At 30.4% G+C, this 18,595-nt stretch overlaps 1 protein-coding gene and 1 non-coding gene across 2 annotated transcripts; both read right to left on the reverse strand.

The window, feature by feature from the left end:
• Positions 1 to 8,129: 8,129 nt before the first annotated feature.
• On the reverse strand, positions 8,130 to 9,593 carry LOC117931837 (hydroquinone glucosyltransferase-like). Its single transcript, XM_034852909.1, has one exon. The coding sequence runs from the start codon at positions 9,566 to 9,568 to the stop codon at positions 8,162 to 8,164; it is 1,407 nt and encodes a 468-aa protein (XP_034708800.1). The 5' UTR covers positions 9,569 to 9,593; the 3' UTR covers positions 8,130 to 8,161.
• Positions 9,594 to 17,974: 8,381 nt separating this feature from the next.
• LOC117932832 lies at positions 17,975 to 18,107 on the reverse strand. Its single transcript, XR_004654239.1, has one exon. It is a non-coding gene; the product is annotated as a small nucleolar RNA Z247 (small nucleolar RNA).
• Between the last annotated feature and the right edge of the window lie 488 nt (positions 18,108 to 18,595).

The following is an 18,595-nucleotide window of genomic DNA, read 5'->3' on the forward strand; positions in this document are numbered from 1 at the left end:
GGTTTTTCTCTGAGTAAGTATCAAAACCCTAAGCTACTTTTTAGGAGAGAACAAAAGGAGATCAGTTCACATACAGAATGATATGCTACCCAAGCACATTCATAGATCGAGTGGACACCACAAAGTTTCCTGCAATCTCATCAGATCAGTTCAAGTCAGAGGCTTTGCTATGTTGCACCCACAATATATGCCACTGCATGCACAGTTCATTTTCTATTTGCTATGTTTTAATTTTTTTTTTGATCTCAGAAAGTAAAAAGACACTCATTTTGATGTCAAAAATTGGGGGCCCAAGAACAAATTGTTTTCAAGTAAATTGACGCAAATTTCAATTCTTGGTTCTATTTTTTTCCCTTACAAAAAAATAGATTAGGGAAAAATGAAGGGTTTTTTTTTTTCATTTTCTTTGAAATCATTTCCTTCTAATTTTCAAGATCCATGGGCATAAAGTTAGCAAAACTCCTTCATTCTTCTTGGTTTTTCTTCCCTTTTCTTATCCTTTGGAGTAAAGCTTGAATCTAAAAAACATCTAACCAGAGTAAAGTAGCTTTTCTTCATTTTTTTTTTCACTTCTTTTTCTACCTCTTATCATTTACTTGCTGTGTGTTAATTAGCTGAGATGATATATGAACAGGAAATATGGAGACTGTGTGGAGAGAATAGTTTTGCGATCGAAAGCTCAGAAAGGGACTCCATTGTTTGGAAAGGTGGTGTTCAAGATATCGACTGTTCCGGTCTTGATTTTGAACGGAAAAGATGAGGTTAAATTTTTGGTCAATGAAAGATCCCTTTGGTGCAAAAAGTACCAACCGAGGAAGAGTCGGCATGCAAATGGGGGGCAGCATTGATGCAGTCCAGCTTATTTCTGTAGACGAGAAGTAACAACATGAAGTATGATGAAATTGTGGTCTGATATATAGGACTGAGTATCTATATTTTGATAATGGGATAGACTTTGGAACCCTTTTTCGTATGGCTTAGTATCAAGTTGATATGGAGGTTTGCTAATTGTGGGTTTTCTTTCTCTCTCTTTGCTTTTTTTTTTTTTCCTTCTCTTTTAAATGAATGAAGTTTGTTTGGTTGTCTCCTGTATTTGTGTAGTGGAATCAATGGCTGTTTTGCTTTTTGTCATGAACGGTGTTAGACATAACTCTTAAGGAGAAGAATGACGAAAGTTCCATCAGCTCGTGAAAAAACCTAAAAAAAAAAAAAAAAAAAAAACTAAAGCAGTTGGACGTTAACCGTTAAATATAGATTAGGCATGATTTGATTAGTTTAAGGAAATCTTCTACCGTTCACAAAATTTGATAAAATTGATGATTTCGTGTCAAAATTTAGAACTTATTTTTAGCTCTAGAAATTATCAAAAGCCAAAATCATAATCTGCAAATCCACGTGGTCAAGGATCCAACTAGTGTCGTATTAATTAAAACAATCATAATTCCTTACATCTAAACCGTTACGTTAGTTTATTTATTTCTTATGTAGTTTTTTTGCATTGGGACATATAAAAAAAGGCAGAGAAGAAAGCAAAAAACAAATGTTATTTTTTTATCTAACGTAGGCCCTTTTGTCCGAATAATTGAGACTTTAGGACTTTGTTGGTGGAAAATAGAGGAAAAAAAAATAGAAAAAAAAAAATAAAAGGAAAGAAAAAATAAAAAAAAATAAAATAAAAATTTAAAATTAATAAATTATTTTATATATTATTTCGAAGTCATTTCACTTATTTTCCATCTTATACGGAAAGATTAAATAATTTAAAGATGTAAAATTTTTTTATTTAATTAAAATTATATTTGATTTTCTTTACTGTTTTCTATATTAAAACAAAATATGAAAAAATTATTCTTCTTAACCTTTTTTTGTCTTTAATATTTTTTGAGAACTAAACATATCCTAAATGTTTTAATACTAATTAAATTTAAGTTTTGAAGATACTTTGTTTGAATGTAGCAAAAAAAATTAAGCTTTATTAACTTGAATTTACATATCTTCATTCTTTTTTCGTAATCCATAAATAATTAGTTAATTTTTTTTCTTGCATGAAAAGAAACTGAAATATTAATTTCTTCTATTTTTTTAAAAAAATAAATGTATAGAATTATTTGTTAAATATACAAATTTTTTAATTTTCTTTGAAATCTAATTTTTTGTTTTAAGAAATATACTTTAAAATAAAAAACTTGTTTGTTATTTATCTTAAAATTTAATCCTATTATTTCTTAAAATTTAGTCATTTTATTTACTAATTTAGTTAAAAAAAAGTAGACGAAAATTCAAAATTTTCTTTGTTAATTGAATTGTAAATAGTAAAAGATGACGTAATGTTTTTGAAAAAAAAAAAGAATAATATTGGTTAAAATAATAAATTTATGAATTTATTACATACGATAGTGTTAGAAGAAGAATAGGATAACTCCAATTCTCCAACCACCCATGAGAAAGGATCCCAGCCCCCTCTGGCTCTTTCTCCTTCCATCTCTTTTTCTGACTCATTATTCTTCTGAGAATTATAGTTTCTGTCTCTAGAATCAGAGTTGAAACAGAAGATTTTGCCGATGGAGTGTGTTTGAAAAATGAGACAAAGAAAGAAAATTCATGTTCAGTACACTTATTACTGCTCAACGACAAAGGCATTTGGTAGCCGTATTGGTAAAAAATATTAGAATAATGTGTAAATTTCTAAATATTTTAAAATTGATAAAATAAATTAGGTTTAAATAAGTGAGTTTTTATTTTCTAATTTTTTTTCAACTATCTTACAAAAAACCCTTTTTTTCTTGTATATGCTTCAATTGGAGATCATAGAAAGAGTTCCCTTAAGCAAGGTTTATACACGAAGAAATATCAATGATATTTTGCTGAAAAAATTGTGTTGCAAACATTCGATATGATTAACGGTATAGATATCTTGATTGTAATAACTTACTCATTTTTATATAGATATTATTCATTTTGGGTCTAATGATCCCTCTCGGTTTTAAAACATGTCAACGCATAGTTAAAAAGAGTTCAAATATCCAATGTAGTATATCATAATCACTCCCTTCACCTTTCTTCCCATTAACATCATGTCCTTAGAGTGTTCCACATAATTGCAGGGTTAAATAGATAACACTCCTTACAAGGTCAGACAAACAAAGACCTATATTAGAATTGGGGATCAACTTTGAAATATTTATAACAATTCGTTCCCTCCCATATAGATATTATTTATTATAAGTACAAGAGACCTCAAATTTTAAAACATATCTATATAGTTAAAAAAGATTCATACATATATATTACAATTTTTTTCCCAATTTAATGTAGGATAAGATAATCAACCCCATGTAGGCATGACAAAGATCCCACATGATTGTGGGGCCAAATGGATCAACAACTCCTATGGGGCTAAACAGACTCTAACATCAGCATTGTGGTTTGACTACCTCCCATGTAGATATTAAGACCCTTACAATTTTAAAACGTATCTATATGGTTAAAAAGAGTTGATACGGATATAATGCCAATAACTTTTTCCCTTATCTAATATGAGATATAACAATCAACCTTTATGTAAATAGGATGAGGACCTCATAGGGTTGTGGGGTTAAACAAATATACTACCCTTGTGGGGTAAAACAAACTCTCGTACTAGGGTTGGGTTTGATATACACCCATATGCATATTTAGATTTTCACAACTTTAAAATGTATCTACATAATTAAGATGAATTGAAACATATATATTGCTAAAAATTTTTCTTCCATCTAATATGGGATATCACAATGCAAATATATCAATATTTTGGTGATTATTCGTGCACCAACCAATGTTTTTGGACCCATGTCAATCCTGTCCATCCTCTTTTCCAATCCTAGCCTATTCCCCTCTTTTCCTATCCAAAGAAATTTTAAAGCATTTAAATAATGGCATAGACATGTTTAGTACACCATTTTCTTCGTGTAAGTTTATGATGTGGGATTATGTGCTTCTCCTAACTTAAATAAGAACAAAGTGGAGCACTACACCACTAAGTGTCAAACCTAAGGATCTCAAGACTTGTTCTTACATATATATTTCTTCTTATCTCATACATTATCAGTCAAATACCAATCCCACTAACTAAACAATGGATTATAATTCAAATGCTTAGAGAGAAATTGAAACAAGGGCGGTCATATATCAAGATACATAAAAAACCAAGATAGTTCCTTGTTTTGAAAACAAAAGAACAGTTCGAAGATTAAAAACAATTTTTAAGATTGTTAGGATTATGAGGTATAATTTTAGGGTTATAATGATTATTCTTCTATTGTAACCACTCATAACTCTTTCTTTTTGTACCAATATTTTGATATAGTGGATTTTCTTCTTTTATACTCATGGTTTTTCTCCTCTAAAGTTTTTTACGCCTAAGGTTTTTCATATAAATCTCTGTATTCTTTATTTTATTTTTTTTAAATTATTTTTATTGCCTATTCTTGTTATTATGTAATAATTTATTTGTATTTAGGAGGTAAACATATTTTTTACATAAACAAGCTTGATAAATGGGAAAAGTGGGATTTGATTCCCTGATATGAAAATATATGGTAAAAAGAACCCAAATATTTTAAATTAGTATTATCTTCATTTATTTAAAAATAATTTGAAATATATATAATTTTTAATGAGTCATCCAATTTTTCCCAAAAATACCCTTTTACTTGCTATGTCATTTAAATCAATTGATAACTAAATTTCTCCATATAAATGTTTCCAAACAAACACTTGGTAGGATTCTTATTTTAATATTTTAAAAGTTTAGGAAATATTGTGCAAAAAAAATCCTATTTAAATAAGTTTAATATTTTTTTATTTCCTAGAATTTTAAGTGGAAATATTGTCAAACAAATCCTATTTAATCATAATTACCAATTCAAAAATTAATAAGATTGTTTATTAAATAAATAATTAATAAATTTAATAATATATAATTATTTTAATTATGATTAATTTATTTAATATAAAATAATTATTTTATTATTTATTTATTTTTATACTATATATGGAAGTATAATTATATTTTAAAACATTTTATATTTGAAAAATTCTTATAACAAATTTTATTCGCTATTATATTAAATAATTATTAATATTATAAAATAAATAAAAATTTATTATTGGTTTATTTATTATCAAGAATATGAATTTATTTTTAACTTATTAATACTATAATGAACTAATTTGTTTTTCAAATTCTTACTTTATAATGTTTCTAGAGGAAAAAAATCCCTAAAAATAAAATAATAATAGTAATAATAATAATAAAATATCTAAAATAAAGGGAAATATTTACATGGAGGAATCTAGTTGTTAATTGATTTGGATGACATGATAAGTAAAGGGACATTTTTGAAAATAATTGAATGACTCGTTAAAAAGTGTTTGTATTTCAAATTATTTTTAAATAGATGAAAATAATATTAATTTAAAATATTTGAGGTTTTATAAATATTTTCATATTAGTGAATCAAATTTCACTTTTCCTATAAATAAATTTTTATTTATTTAAAATTTTAAATAATAATATTTTAAAAAATTTAAGATTATTTGAGGTAGTAATTACTTTTACTACTATCTACTATATTTGAATCCTATACCCAAAATACTTGCACATCAAAAAAATGAAAAAGATCATCTGAAAACAACAGGCTCATCTGTCATTAGAAATTAAAAGGCGGGAGCAATCCGATATGCAAAACAGTGGATAATTTTCCTATTTAAGCATTCCATCCATGAAATACACAGTGATAGCCATAAAGCCCATAACTCTTACACATTGTCTTGAAGTTTCAGGACGTATGATTTGTTTGTATCCTAAGGAGGGAAGCATATTTTTACTAAAAAAGGAAGCATAAAATAAATTTTTATTTAATTAAAATTTTAAATAAAAGTACTTTTAAAATATAGATTCCAAAAATAAGATTCAATAATTGAGATAGTAATTACTTTTTCTCTTATCTCTTATATGTAAATCATATCCCCAAAACACTTAGAAATCAATGGAAAAATATCATTTTTAAATAATGGGTTCATTTGTCATTACATTTCATCCATGATCTACATGGTTATTGCCTTAAACTTCATGGACATCTCATTCATTATCTCACTTATTTCCATTTTTGGATCACTTTTATGAAGATAGAAATGAAATAAAAAATGATTGAACAACCATCAAATTTTAATTCTAACTAGGATTTCGATTCATCACAAGTATGTGATATTCTAATTTATTCATCTCATGTGATAATATAAAAAGTCTAAAATTATTATTTTATCATTGGAATATTTCATTTCTTTATAGCTAAGTCATTGCATTTTAACAGTTTCTTTGGCTAAGAAAGATTCTTGTGGCCTAATATTTTGAGGGATATTCTTTAATTTATTAACAAAAAAAACTCTCAAAATTTATTCTTTTAAAATAATAAAAATTTATTTTAAATTGTATGTAAAGATATTCTTGTCAATTTATTTCTTTTTCATTCCTATTTCTATTAATACCAAACATGCATTGGAATAAAAATTAATCATTTTAATATTAGATTCCGAAGTTTATCTAAATACTATAAATAAAATTATCAAATTCATTTCACTAAATAAAAATAAAAATTGAAACAAAATATCCATTCTCATTCCCTATTTCCATGTACCAAACACTCCTAAGTCCCTAAGATCTACTTAAATTGTTTTGAACGATGTTTGAATATTTGATTTTCAAAAAATATCAAAATTACCCTTTTGTCTTTTTCTACAATTTCACCTTTGCTCTTTGTAATTTTCTTTTTCTGATCTTTCCTTTTATCTTTTTATTATTTTTATTATTTACTTTCTTTTTAATAATTTTAATATTAAAATATTAATAAAAATATTATTTGTCTTATAGTTAATAACAAATAATTAGTTGCAATAATAATTATAATAATATTAATATGCAATACATATTAATAATACTTATAAGATAAATATTATTCATAAGTTTTCAATAATAAGTAATTAATTTCGACAATACGTCAAATAATAGTACTAATAAATAATATTAATAATTAAAGATTGTGTTAAAAAGGACTAAAATGATATTATGGTCCATCATTAATGAACATGCATCCAATGGCTTAGAATTACCTACCGATCAAGGATTCAAATTACCCACACATCCAATGGACCCTTTTTAAAGAACAATGGCTCAAAATTACCCCCTGACACATTGAAGGTCCATTTTAATATAATATAAAATTTATGTTATGATTGTATTGATATTTTTTAAAATTATATTCCTTATGCCTAGACTTTCCATTGTAATTCTAAAAAAAAAAAAAACGTTACATTTTAAATAAGTAATGAGAGTAAAAATAAAAAAGAAATATTTTTGTGGCATAAATTATAGATTTAATATATTATTACTTACTTTAAATTATTATTATTAATAAATTATTTTATTTTTCAAAATATTATCATTTAATAGAAAATATTTGATTGTATTTATCATTTATAAGATCAAAATATTATTATATTTTATAACATATAAAATATATATTTAAAAATCCATAAATCAATTATAATTTATATAAAATTAAATATTTTAATTTGGATGAAATATAAAAATATTGGATTTTACAAATATATTGATACTTAAATTTTATGAATATATAAAAAAACATGGACAAAAATTTTATCAAAAACATCAATGATCAAAACACATAAATATTATTAAGTTTTAAAATATATTTAATACTAAAATAATGATGTTAATTATTTAAGGATATAAAAGAAATAATGAAAAAGATATAAAGAATGATCATAATAGTTTTTATATTTTAAAAGTAAATAAATAAAATTAAAATTTATTTATTTATTAATTAATATTTTGATTTTCTCATGGATATGAATATGTGTTTGTGCCTTAATACGTACAACAAATTATACAGATGGCCTAGTGGTTAGGCAAGAGTATCTCGACCTGTGCTCTGGTTTAAAACCCAACCTCCACAAATTTTTTATTTTAACAGGTCCGGAGAGGAGCTGTGTTGACTCAAAAAAAAAAAAAAAAAAAAAAGGAAAGTCTTGCCATGCACGTAGCCATCGGCCCACACCTACTACAATAAAGAAAAGTGAAGATAATGCTTGAGTGATTTTATCTGCCTATTTTATTCTTACACGCGAGTACAAACTCCAACAGTGCCTTAGAAGAAGACCCATCGTCGCATAATGCTTTCGTAGCAGCTTCCTTCAATTCTTTCGCTCTTATCCGAACCCCATGTCCTCCTGTCATTAAACCCTTCACGACTCTCACAATTTCCTCCCTCTGAACTAAGCCACTTTTGTTGACTTCTGGTCTCAATGCCACTTGCAGACCCTCAGTTAGCATTACAGCATTCATCTTTTGCTCAGAATAGAGCGGCCAAGCAATCAAAGGCACACCACACATGATGCTCTCCAGAGTTGAATTCCAACCACAGTGTGTTAAAAATCCACTCACTGAGCTGTGGCTCAGGACCTTGATCTGTGGTGCCCAAGAGGGCAGTATTAGACCTTGCCCTCTTGTCCTATCCCTAAACCCTTTTGGTAAGTAATCAAAAGCGTCGTTTTGGCTTTGGTTGGTTAAGTATGCTGCATTGGAAGATCTATCATTTGGGGTTCTTAGCACCCATAAGAATCTCTGTTCACTCATCTCCAACCCTAAGGCTAGTTCATTGACCTGATCATAAGAGAGGGTTCCACCACTTCCAAATGAAACGTATAGAACAGACCCATCTGGCTGACCATCCAACCATCTTAAGCATTCAGAATCATCATCGTCCCCAATCCTTGACCAGGTCCGCACCAGCGGTCCAACGGGGTAGACTGGTGGTTTAACCAATCCTCCATCTTGCAAAGCCCTTACAGCTCCTGCTTCCAAGTCCATGCAGCTATTTACTATAATACCTTCAGCTAAGGTGAAGCGCTTTACATGGTGAAGAAACATTTTGTACGCCTCATTCTTTCTGTCCCGGACCGGGTCCATGAGATCTCTCCCCTGAACCGGGATGCACCCAGGAATGTTGACTGGTTCAGGTAGGTCTCTATACTCACAGGAGATCATCTCATCCAACTTTGGCAAGTGAAGACAAAATGATAAGGCCATAGCATTGGACATGAAGAAAATGTAGCAAGGGACCCCAAATTCCTCTGCAAGATCGAAGGCACCGGTGCCATAAGGATCAACAATCAAGGCGACTAACCGGGTTCTAATCATTATTGACTTGAGTACTTCTCGAAGTGGAGAAAGAGAGCGGGACATAGTGAGTGAAACTTTGATTTCGGCTCTAACATCCTCTTTGAGGTCATCAAAGCTCACTGCAGGAAGAAATACATAGCTTATACCTTGAGGAAGGCATTTCAAGACTGTTTCTTGAGCTTTGGAAGGAGAACCAATGGTAGGAACAAGACAAGTGACGGAAAAATTATGAGAAAGAACTAATCTCTTGGCTAACTCCACAAATGGGATGAGGTGACCCATCCCTGGATTTGTAAGAATGGCTATATGGGGTGTTTCTTCCATGGTAACTAGCCCGACTAGTGGTGTTTGAAGTGATGAAGGTAGAAGACAAGCGAATGGATGAATTCTTGAGTATGGTTCAATGTATTATATAGGCTTCCTTTGTGTTTCTACCAAAATAAAACTTCACTATGGAGTTAGGTTTATCTTGTTCTCCAAGAAAGATGCTAGTGTGGAAAAATTGGGGACATAGAAGATCCTAGATAGTGATTGGTGGCACTCCGTTGTGTGACATATGCTCTTATGTCAGCCTCGCGAAGTGACTCATAATACAGAAAATAAAATAGAAGAAGTTTATTTAGATCATATTTTGAGTTGTGAGGAAAGATCATTTAGAAATTTTACAATATTATCCTCATTGTATAGAAAAAAATCAAAATCAATATAGAGGAAAGGTGTGTGAAAACTTACTGTCATCTCCAATACTAGCTTGAAACTTAGGTATAGGTTCGAAAAGGGTTCTTAAACCATAGTGCCCTAAACCAATTAGTTAATAGTCGACACTGATTAATTAAACCCATATATTGATGACCTTTAAGCTGAAATCACATTTTAAGAGTAAATTAGATATGATCTGCGTGAAGGGTCAATTTTGTGCTTCCCTTAATAAACTTATTTATTAGACTTTGTTATCTCACGTTCCACACGTATTACATCACATTTTTGTGGTTTAATTTAAGAGTAAAATAGAAACTTAGGGGGATACCTATCATGAATTTGGAAGGCACCGAGGCAAAAAGTACAGATTAAAGTAGATGGATGAGTGCATAATAATGCCACTTCAAGACTTCCGCCATTCCTGCCACCAACATGGGGAGTGCACTACCGGAAATGATGGGACAAAAGGCACCACTTCAGTTGCCTCCATTCCCTCCAGGGTAACTACCAGAAACACCACCTCAGATGGTGCTACTCTTAGTGTGCTGCCATTTCCTTTGGCAACCATGGATCTGTTAACCAAAACCACGGATATACACAAGTAGAAAATAAGGAAAAATATGAGTTTAATCAATGTGATTTCTACGTCCACATAGTGTATCAATATTTAAGAATTCACTAATTAAAGAAAAAAGAAAAAAAGAGATTAAAATGATGAACCTCTCACACATCTATCCATTACGGTCACACACTCTAACAAGAAAAAACCCTAAATTACAACAAGCCTGAATATAGAATGGAAGTCAACTCACTATTCATCACATAAAAATAATAATAAAACACAAATTCCAAGGGGCATTGCCTCCTTTAACCCCCATAAGCTAACTAGGCAACTTGATCCTAATTGACAAACTCAGTAGGGAGTTCAACCCTCGGCATCCTGAACAAAAACGTAACAAAATTAATTCAAGCTTCACAATTCAACTGAATCTTACAAGCCCACATGTTTTGACTATTTCTTACATTATGCTTTCATCTCCAACTGTTTTTAGGATGCTTCCACATGACCAAAATCACTCAAGGCGACATTTGAGGGCTATATAAGTGCATTTTGTAGTTGAGAGAGGAAGTTTTGGTGTGTTGGGGAGGTGTCTTCCTATTTTAAGCTCTAGGTTTTGTGTTTTTAGCTACATTAATTCATTATTTTCTTTGCTATTTTGTCTAGTTTTTCTTTCATTTCTTGTGCTTATATTAACTCTAAGTATTTTGCATGGTTTAGTTTTTCTTTTTTAAGTAAATAAATTTTGTGCACATGCATCTAATACAATTTCAAGGTTATTAATGACATTTTAAGTTCTAGTTTTGTATTTGTGGACTTTTGCATTAATGGTAGTAATGCGAGTAGCTTTATGAGCAGAGGAGACCATGAGACACTCTCCTAGGGCGTTGAATGTACCTATGTTGGGTTGATTTTAAAACATCGATCAAGTTTTAGCTTGGGGTCTCATTTTTAGGTAAGAAAACCATGTCTTTCCCCTTGAAAATTAAGGTTTAAGCATCGCTTTTGGGGGTTTCAAGCGCTTACTTTGATATTAGGTTTCTCATATTGAACCCTTATGTTATGTTTGGTTTCTTTAAAGTACTAAGGAAAAGAAAAACATATTAAGGAAAATGAATTTTTTTATGTTTGGTTTCATTAATTGTGAAAAATATGAAATTAGAAAATTTTATATTATTTAACCTTTATGTAGAAGAGGAAAAATAAATGAAATGAAATTGAGGTAACATATAAAACTAATTTATTAACTTAAAATTATTTTTTTAATTGTTAAATTTTTAATTTTTAATTGCCAATTTTATTCTTGAATAGTTATAAGTTAATTATTAAAATAATAATATTTACCTCTAAAACATTTGAGTAAATTTTCGTAAATCCTATATAGAAAAAGATATATTTATTTTGGGCTTTTTTCTTTCTTTCTTTTTTTTTTTTAAAGAAAATATGTAAAGATTTACCCTTTAGAATTGTAAAGAAAATAAAACATAACAAGTGAGAAATAAAACAAAAGCAAATTGTTACTCTACAAGATTGTAATCTTAATATTATTTAGGTTTATGTTGGAGACATATGGATGGTGTTATGTTGTTAACTATGCAACCGATACGACAAATTCTCTTTTTATTATCCAATATTTTCAGGTAATTGCATAATATGGAAGTTCAAATTGTCAAAATGTATTAAGAAAAAAAAAGTAAGATAAATATCCTTGGTAATTTATTCTACTATTAATAATTGACAATCGCATTAAATTGGAATTCCCTTTTAACATATATATTAAATTGTTGGAATTTCTACTACAACCCCCTTACTTCTCCTTGGTATTTTACACTCAAATTTCTTCAAATGTATTCTTACTTAGTATCGTTGAATGTTTTTTTTTTCAAATGTGTCCTTAGTACCTTAAATTCAGAAACTTATAACTTATAGAATAATTAGATAGCTAATTAATGGAAAATTGAATAATATTTTTGATGTGTTAATGTTTCATAACAATGCATCATATGGGGTGAAACATTAATTGTCTTACCATGACTACTTAGACCAGAAAAAGGGAGGGATGGGGGTGTTGGGGTTGGGAAATTGTGTGAAAGGTATTGATCCAATATAAAAGTAGGCAACTTCATATGGTAAACCACTCTTATAGCATATTGGATGCACGATTTGATCATGAGCAATCTATCATGATTATGAGATACAAAATCATTGGGTTTTATTCTCTATTCATTGATGATTCATAAATTAGATTGTAGGAGTGCATCCTTTCAGATTTTGTAAATCTAATTGTATAATCGGTTATTTTCAAATATTATCAAGTAGGTAAGAGAACGTTAAATCAGTGAATATTTCATCATGATAAAATTAATAGAGTCATATTTATAAAAATAGTGGATTGTGTTCATCATATTAAGGTATTATACCAACTGAATACAATTGCACATTTGTAGAGACAAAACTTTTAAAATGTCAGTAAAATATTTTAGTATTGATAGAAAAGGACTCCAAAACCGTTTACTAGCATCTTATCAACCCTAATTTCTTCTTCAACATATTAACTTTCTATCTTTAGTGATATATACATTTTCATTCTTCAAAAAAAAAAAAACAAATTCCCTCTTCAAACACTCTTTTCTCTAAGAAGAGTGGCACATTTTCTTTCTTTCCAAACATATCAACTCTTCTTCTCAAGAAATATGGCCCAAAATTCTTCTTCTCAAGTTTCATCATCAGGTGCACCTAGGGTTGAGTCAAAGTTGAACCCTTTTGCTGAAGAGCGGTACCCTAATTGGATTAAGCGAGTGCCAAAGGACCAAAATATGCTATTCTTCACCTTCGCTCATGGGCTTCGGATCTCCAAACCGCAAATTTCTAAATTTTTTTCTAAGTATTCAAATCCTTAGTTCTATTAGAAAAAAGAGTTGTATATAGGAGGCATATTATGGAAGTGCTCATTCATAAAAAAACATCCGATTTGTTATAATATAGCTAGTTTTGGCATTAAATCATAGCATCAATTCAAATTATTCTACTAATACAAGTAGTTCCAGTGGCTAACTTGATGATGGTATATGACAGGAAATATGGAGATTGTATTGAAAGGGTAGCTGTGCAGTCCAAGGCACTAAATAAGGGGCCTCCATTGTTTGGTACAATGGTCTTTAAGTCATCTGCTATGCCTGGTATGATACTTAGAGGTAGAAATGATTCGAAATTTACTATTAATGGAAGAACATTGTGGTGCAAGAAATACCAAGCAAGGAAGAATCAACGAAGGTGATGAAAGAATTGATGCTATCCTTGCTCAACGAAGGTTGTTTATGAACTACCTTAAAGTTAGGTTGTTTATGGACTGTGTTGGGGGGTTTGATTTCACATATATGATGTGGAGTTTTTGTGTTGGCTGGTTTGGTTTATTGAGAAAGGTGATTTGGAGTAGTGTGAAATTGTTGTTTAACATGAATAAGGTTTTTGACTTTCAATTCAATGTTTTGTGTATATATATTTGATAAGCTATTGTGAAATGGGGGTTAATGCATGTGGACAATTTCCTCTTAATTTGGCTGATTTCCTCATAAAATATGGATTTAGGCTTAGAAAAAAGGTGGTTTTTTTTTTTTTTTCTTTCTGGATGATTTATAGATCCTTATATCATTCCTTTTTATCATGTCAAGGAGAAATGCGATAGTTGAATAACAATGATACCGTGATCATCATTTCTCCAAAGGCATGCTAACATTTAGAAGAATCATATGGTATTTAATATTCTTTTGAGTACAGGAAGAAGATAAACACTTTAGGAAAAAACAAGAAACTCTAGGTGGGTGTTTGGAAAACTAATTTAATAGTTGAATTGACTTAATAATTTAATTTAAATTGTTAAATAAATTAAGTATGTTCGATAAAATAATTTAATAATATGATTTAAAGTTAAAAATAACTTTTAGTAATGAATAAAAATAATTAACTTATTTTTAAATTCACATCTTTATTTTACTTTTTTATAATTTTTTTCCTAATTATCTTCATGATCAATTTTTTTTTTGCTACTTCACAACTTCCATTATTATTCGACCTACTCTACAACTTCTATTGTTATTCGACATCTTATGTATTAATTATAATTCATCGGGATAAATATATCAATTTAATGATTTAGATAAATTTTAAGTTAATTTTATCAAACAACTTTAATGGTTAAAGTAAGAATTAAGTAATAAATTTTAATTTAATAACTTAAATATAATTTAATTTAAAATCAGCTTAAATTATTAAATAACAAGTATTAAGTTTTATCAAACACTCCTTCATGCTCCTAATTACGTTTGCATGTACACGGTGAGGGACTGCGAGTAGTAATTTTTCATAAAGGTGTCGAACAACCAGTAGTTACTACTAAAAAGGAAAATGTGTAGTGTGTTGAGGAAATTAAGAGGAAAAATTAATGAAGTGTTTTAATGTCATGAAAGAAACATTGATTGGTAATAGTGAACTGAACAATTCCCTTTTCCAGTGATTCAATCTAAGCACACAAATAGTGGATGCTTTGAAATGTGAAATTTGAAAATTTTAATTCATGAAAATGGAACTTGAAGACAAGTCAACTGAAATGCATTTAAACAAAAGTTTGAAATGAAAGCGGAAATGAGAATTTTGAAATGTTGCAAGTCAAATTCACATCTAAAAATCTAAGTGGTAATCCCAAGTAAATGTAACTAGAAATGATTCCCTTATTGCTAACTAAAACTAAAATGAAACAAAATATATTCTCTTTTCCCTTCGTATTCTTATTTCTCTTTGTCTCCATGAAGGTTCTTTATAGGGAGGACCATGGGTTATTGCTACAGATGTCATCTTTAGAGGGATTTGTGTTGTCGCCTTTCTTACCAACCGTACATAGCTATTAGAGGGAGATGGTTGGTCATCATGCTTCCATAAGTTTAGGTGCTCATGCATGCCCCCAAGAGCTGGATTATGCTCTTTCTCAAGGCTTTAACTTTGCTGGGTAACGGAGATCTTAATGAGTGTGTGTGTGTGTGTGTGAGAGAGAGAGTATAAGCTCAAAGGGCTGCAAGGTGTCTTCAATGAAACAAGGAAATGAAAATAGCGGGTGGATTTTGCAAAAGAATGCAGGCAGCTAGAGTTCACTACTCAAAGGTTAGTGAACCTAGGTTATGAAGTGGTGATGGAAAAAATCTCGTTGGGTTTATTTATTTTTTCCTTTTTTACAATTTTTGCTCCTCTATTTTACTGTCCTTTAAATAGCAAACAGGGGTTGCAAGCCAGCAGAAGAAGGGGGTAGCAAAGTGATTCGGATTGCTCCAATCGTATCGTTTTTCACGTTGTTTCCTCACAAAAATCACATAAAGCTGTTAAGACACCTTACAATGATAAAATTCAATAAATTGAGTTGCCTTGTGCATGGATCAATGCAAATTAGTATGATTTTAATAAGATAAAATAAACAATTCTTTATCTTATGGGATATTATGGTATCTTTATTGAGAATATTTATTGTCACCAACCTTTATCAATAGTGACCAATTTGTAGGAAATATGTTACCACCTTAGGGTCTCACCCATATATAGGTCAAAACTTCTTGATAACTTCAACACATGCTTAATAAAGCATTTTTTCAACAAACTTATTATGACAGGATATACAGATTTTAGAAGAAGGTTCAAGACACAAGTAAACACTTTGAGTGAGAGAGTAACCAAGAAAAACACATGGAGCAGAGCAAGGAACATTTTTATGAGAAGAATATGAATGTAACAAAGGATAACATAGACATCTAAAAACATGAAGTTTTGAATAATTAGGAAAAATTCTAAGATAAAGAGAGGAAAATTGGGGTGTGGGAGTTGCCATACGATTGGTAAGATAGACCGTAGTGGCAAAAACATTAGACTAATATAACAAAGGCATGGAGGAATGGGAGAGAAGAGATAAACCAATTTCAATGATATGATAATGATGACATTCAAAATACCCATTGTGTTATCAAGTATGTGTAAGTGAAGTGAGATGTGAGATTCCTTGAGAAACAAGATAGGATGAAAGTGCTTGATATTCTTCCCCCTCCATTATCATAATATAATGTGATAATTTTCCGATTAAAGAATTTTTTGACAATTGATTGAAATCAAATGAAAACATCATGAATATGAGATTTACGTTTAAGAGGATAAAACCAAATATATATTAAAGTGGATACAAAAACAACATAATATTTGAAATTATCAATGGAATAAATTGGCAAGGTCCACACATCAGAGAAAATAATTTACAGCAAAAAAGAAGATGTAAGAGTATAGATTGAAAATGGTAACTTATGACCAATGGCGGAGCTAGGAATGTGCTCTAGACGGGGCATAAATAAAAGAATTATTTCAGGGATGACAAAAATAAGGAGAGACAATGGTATATAATGTAATGGAAAGTATGTTTTCCCTTTAAATAAAGGGTCATGGGTTCAAAACCCTTATTGTGATTTTATTGTTTAGGGGGTATGTGCCCCTCTTCGGCCTTGGCTGGCTCCGCTAGTACTTATGACTCTTATTGCATTGACATGCATTACAATTGAAAGATAAAGATAATGGACTCGATAATTCTAAATTGAAACTAGGAACAAGATGCCGAAGTATTGAAGATGATGGATGTCCTACTTTATGATGCCACTCAAATGAAGTGGTCTTGACACTAGAAAATGACCTGGAGGAGACCACCCACTCATACACACCATATTTAGTCGACCCCTGCAAAATGATTGCCTCCGTGTAGATCCTTCACAAAAAAAAGGCAAGAATTCAACAGAGGTGTTATTATATTTACAAAACTGAGAGATTTTTTGATAAGATTCTTATGCATGTTAAGGATACAAAGCACGTTTTATAAAGAGAAAGTATGAGGAGTAAAAAGAGAAGTGAAACCAGTGTGGGTAATAGGAAGGCTTGAGCTATCGCCAATCATAATGTCATCAAAATTGTTATACATAGTATAAATAGATAGATTGCTAAAGTCAGTGGTGACATGGTGTGATACACCATTATCGAGAAGCCAACTAGAGTTTTTAGGAGCAATGGTAGTAACAAGATGTGCCTGTGGTTGCCAATGTTGCGGGGGTCGGGGTTGCCATTGTTGGGAAGAATGAGGTTGCCACTGTTGTTATGGTTGAGAAATCAGAGTACAATTTGGAGTTAATGACAATGACCAATAAAGAGGATATTGTTGAGTTGTATGTCCTTGTGCTTTGCAACTTTGACATTTACCCAAATAAGGACGATGAGGAGGGTGATCATCTTGAGGGGTGGCCGAGGGGCCATGGGGCACGAAAGCGAGTGAAGTGGATGGCACCCATGATGGCCAAGGGAGACTTGATTGGTTGTTTCCAGAATTAGGGTGGTGTGTGTTGGGTTTTCAGAAGTAGGCAATGATGAAGAAGTGGATTGATTCGCGCATAATAAAAGCTCCTTATTAATCATTTTTTCATGAAGTTCATCAAAGGAAATTAGAGTCTCACATCCTTCAATAGCATCAACAATAAATTTGTATTCATCATCAAGTCCATCGAGAATCTTTTCGATAAGGTCTTCATCATCCATGGGTTTGCCTAGAAGAGTAAGTTTATCGACACATGTCTTTATAAATCACATGTATTTAGTGATCGTTTGAGAACCTTTGGTAGCTTGCTTGAGTTGTCCCTTAATTTGTTTAATGTGGCCTCAAGGAGGACGTGCATAGGTATTGGCAAGAGTGGTCCAAGCTTCACAAGACGTTTTAGCTTGTTGAATGAGTGGAATAATAGACAGAGTGAGAGAACCAACTAATGCACCAAAAATTAATTTATCCTGAAACGTCCAAGTGTGGTATTCTGGATTGGGTGCAGTAGTGTTAATGGCGGAGATAGTGGCTGGTAGGCATGGATGAAATTCATCAAAAAAATTTTGGAGATCATAACCAATGAGAAGTACTTTAATTTGGAGTTTCCATAAAAGGTAATTGGTGGAGGTAAGTTTGATAATGTTTTGATTAGAGAGATGAATGAGGGCCAGGTGAAAGGTTTATTGGGTTCTTGGGCATTCAGTATAACAAT

This window comes from Vitis riparia, chromosome 15 (assembly GCF_004353265.1).
Source record: "Vitis riparia cultivar Riparia Gloire de Montpellier isolate 1030 chromosome 15, EGFV_Vit.rip_1.0, whole genome shotgun sequence".
NCBI classification, from domain to species: domain Eukaryota; kingdom Viridiplantae; phylum Streptophyta; class Magnoliopsida; order Vitales; family Vitaceae; genus Vitis; species Vitis riparia.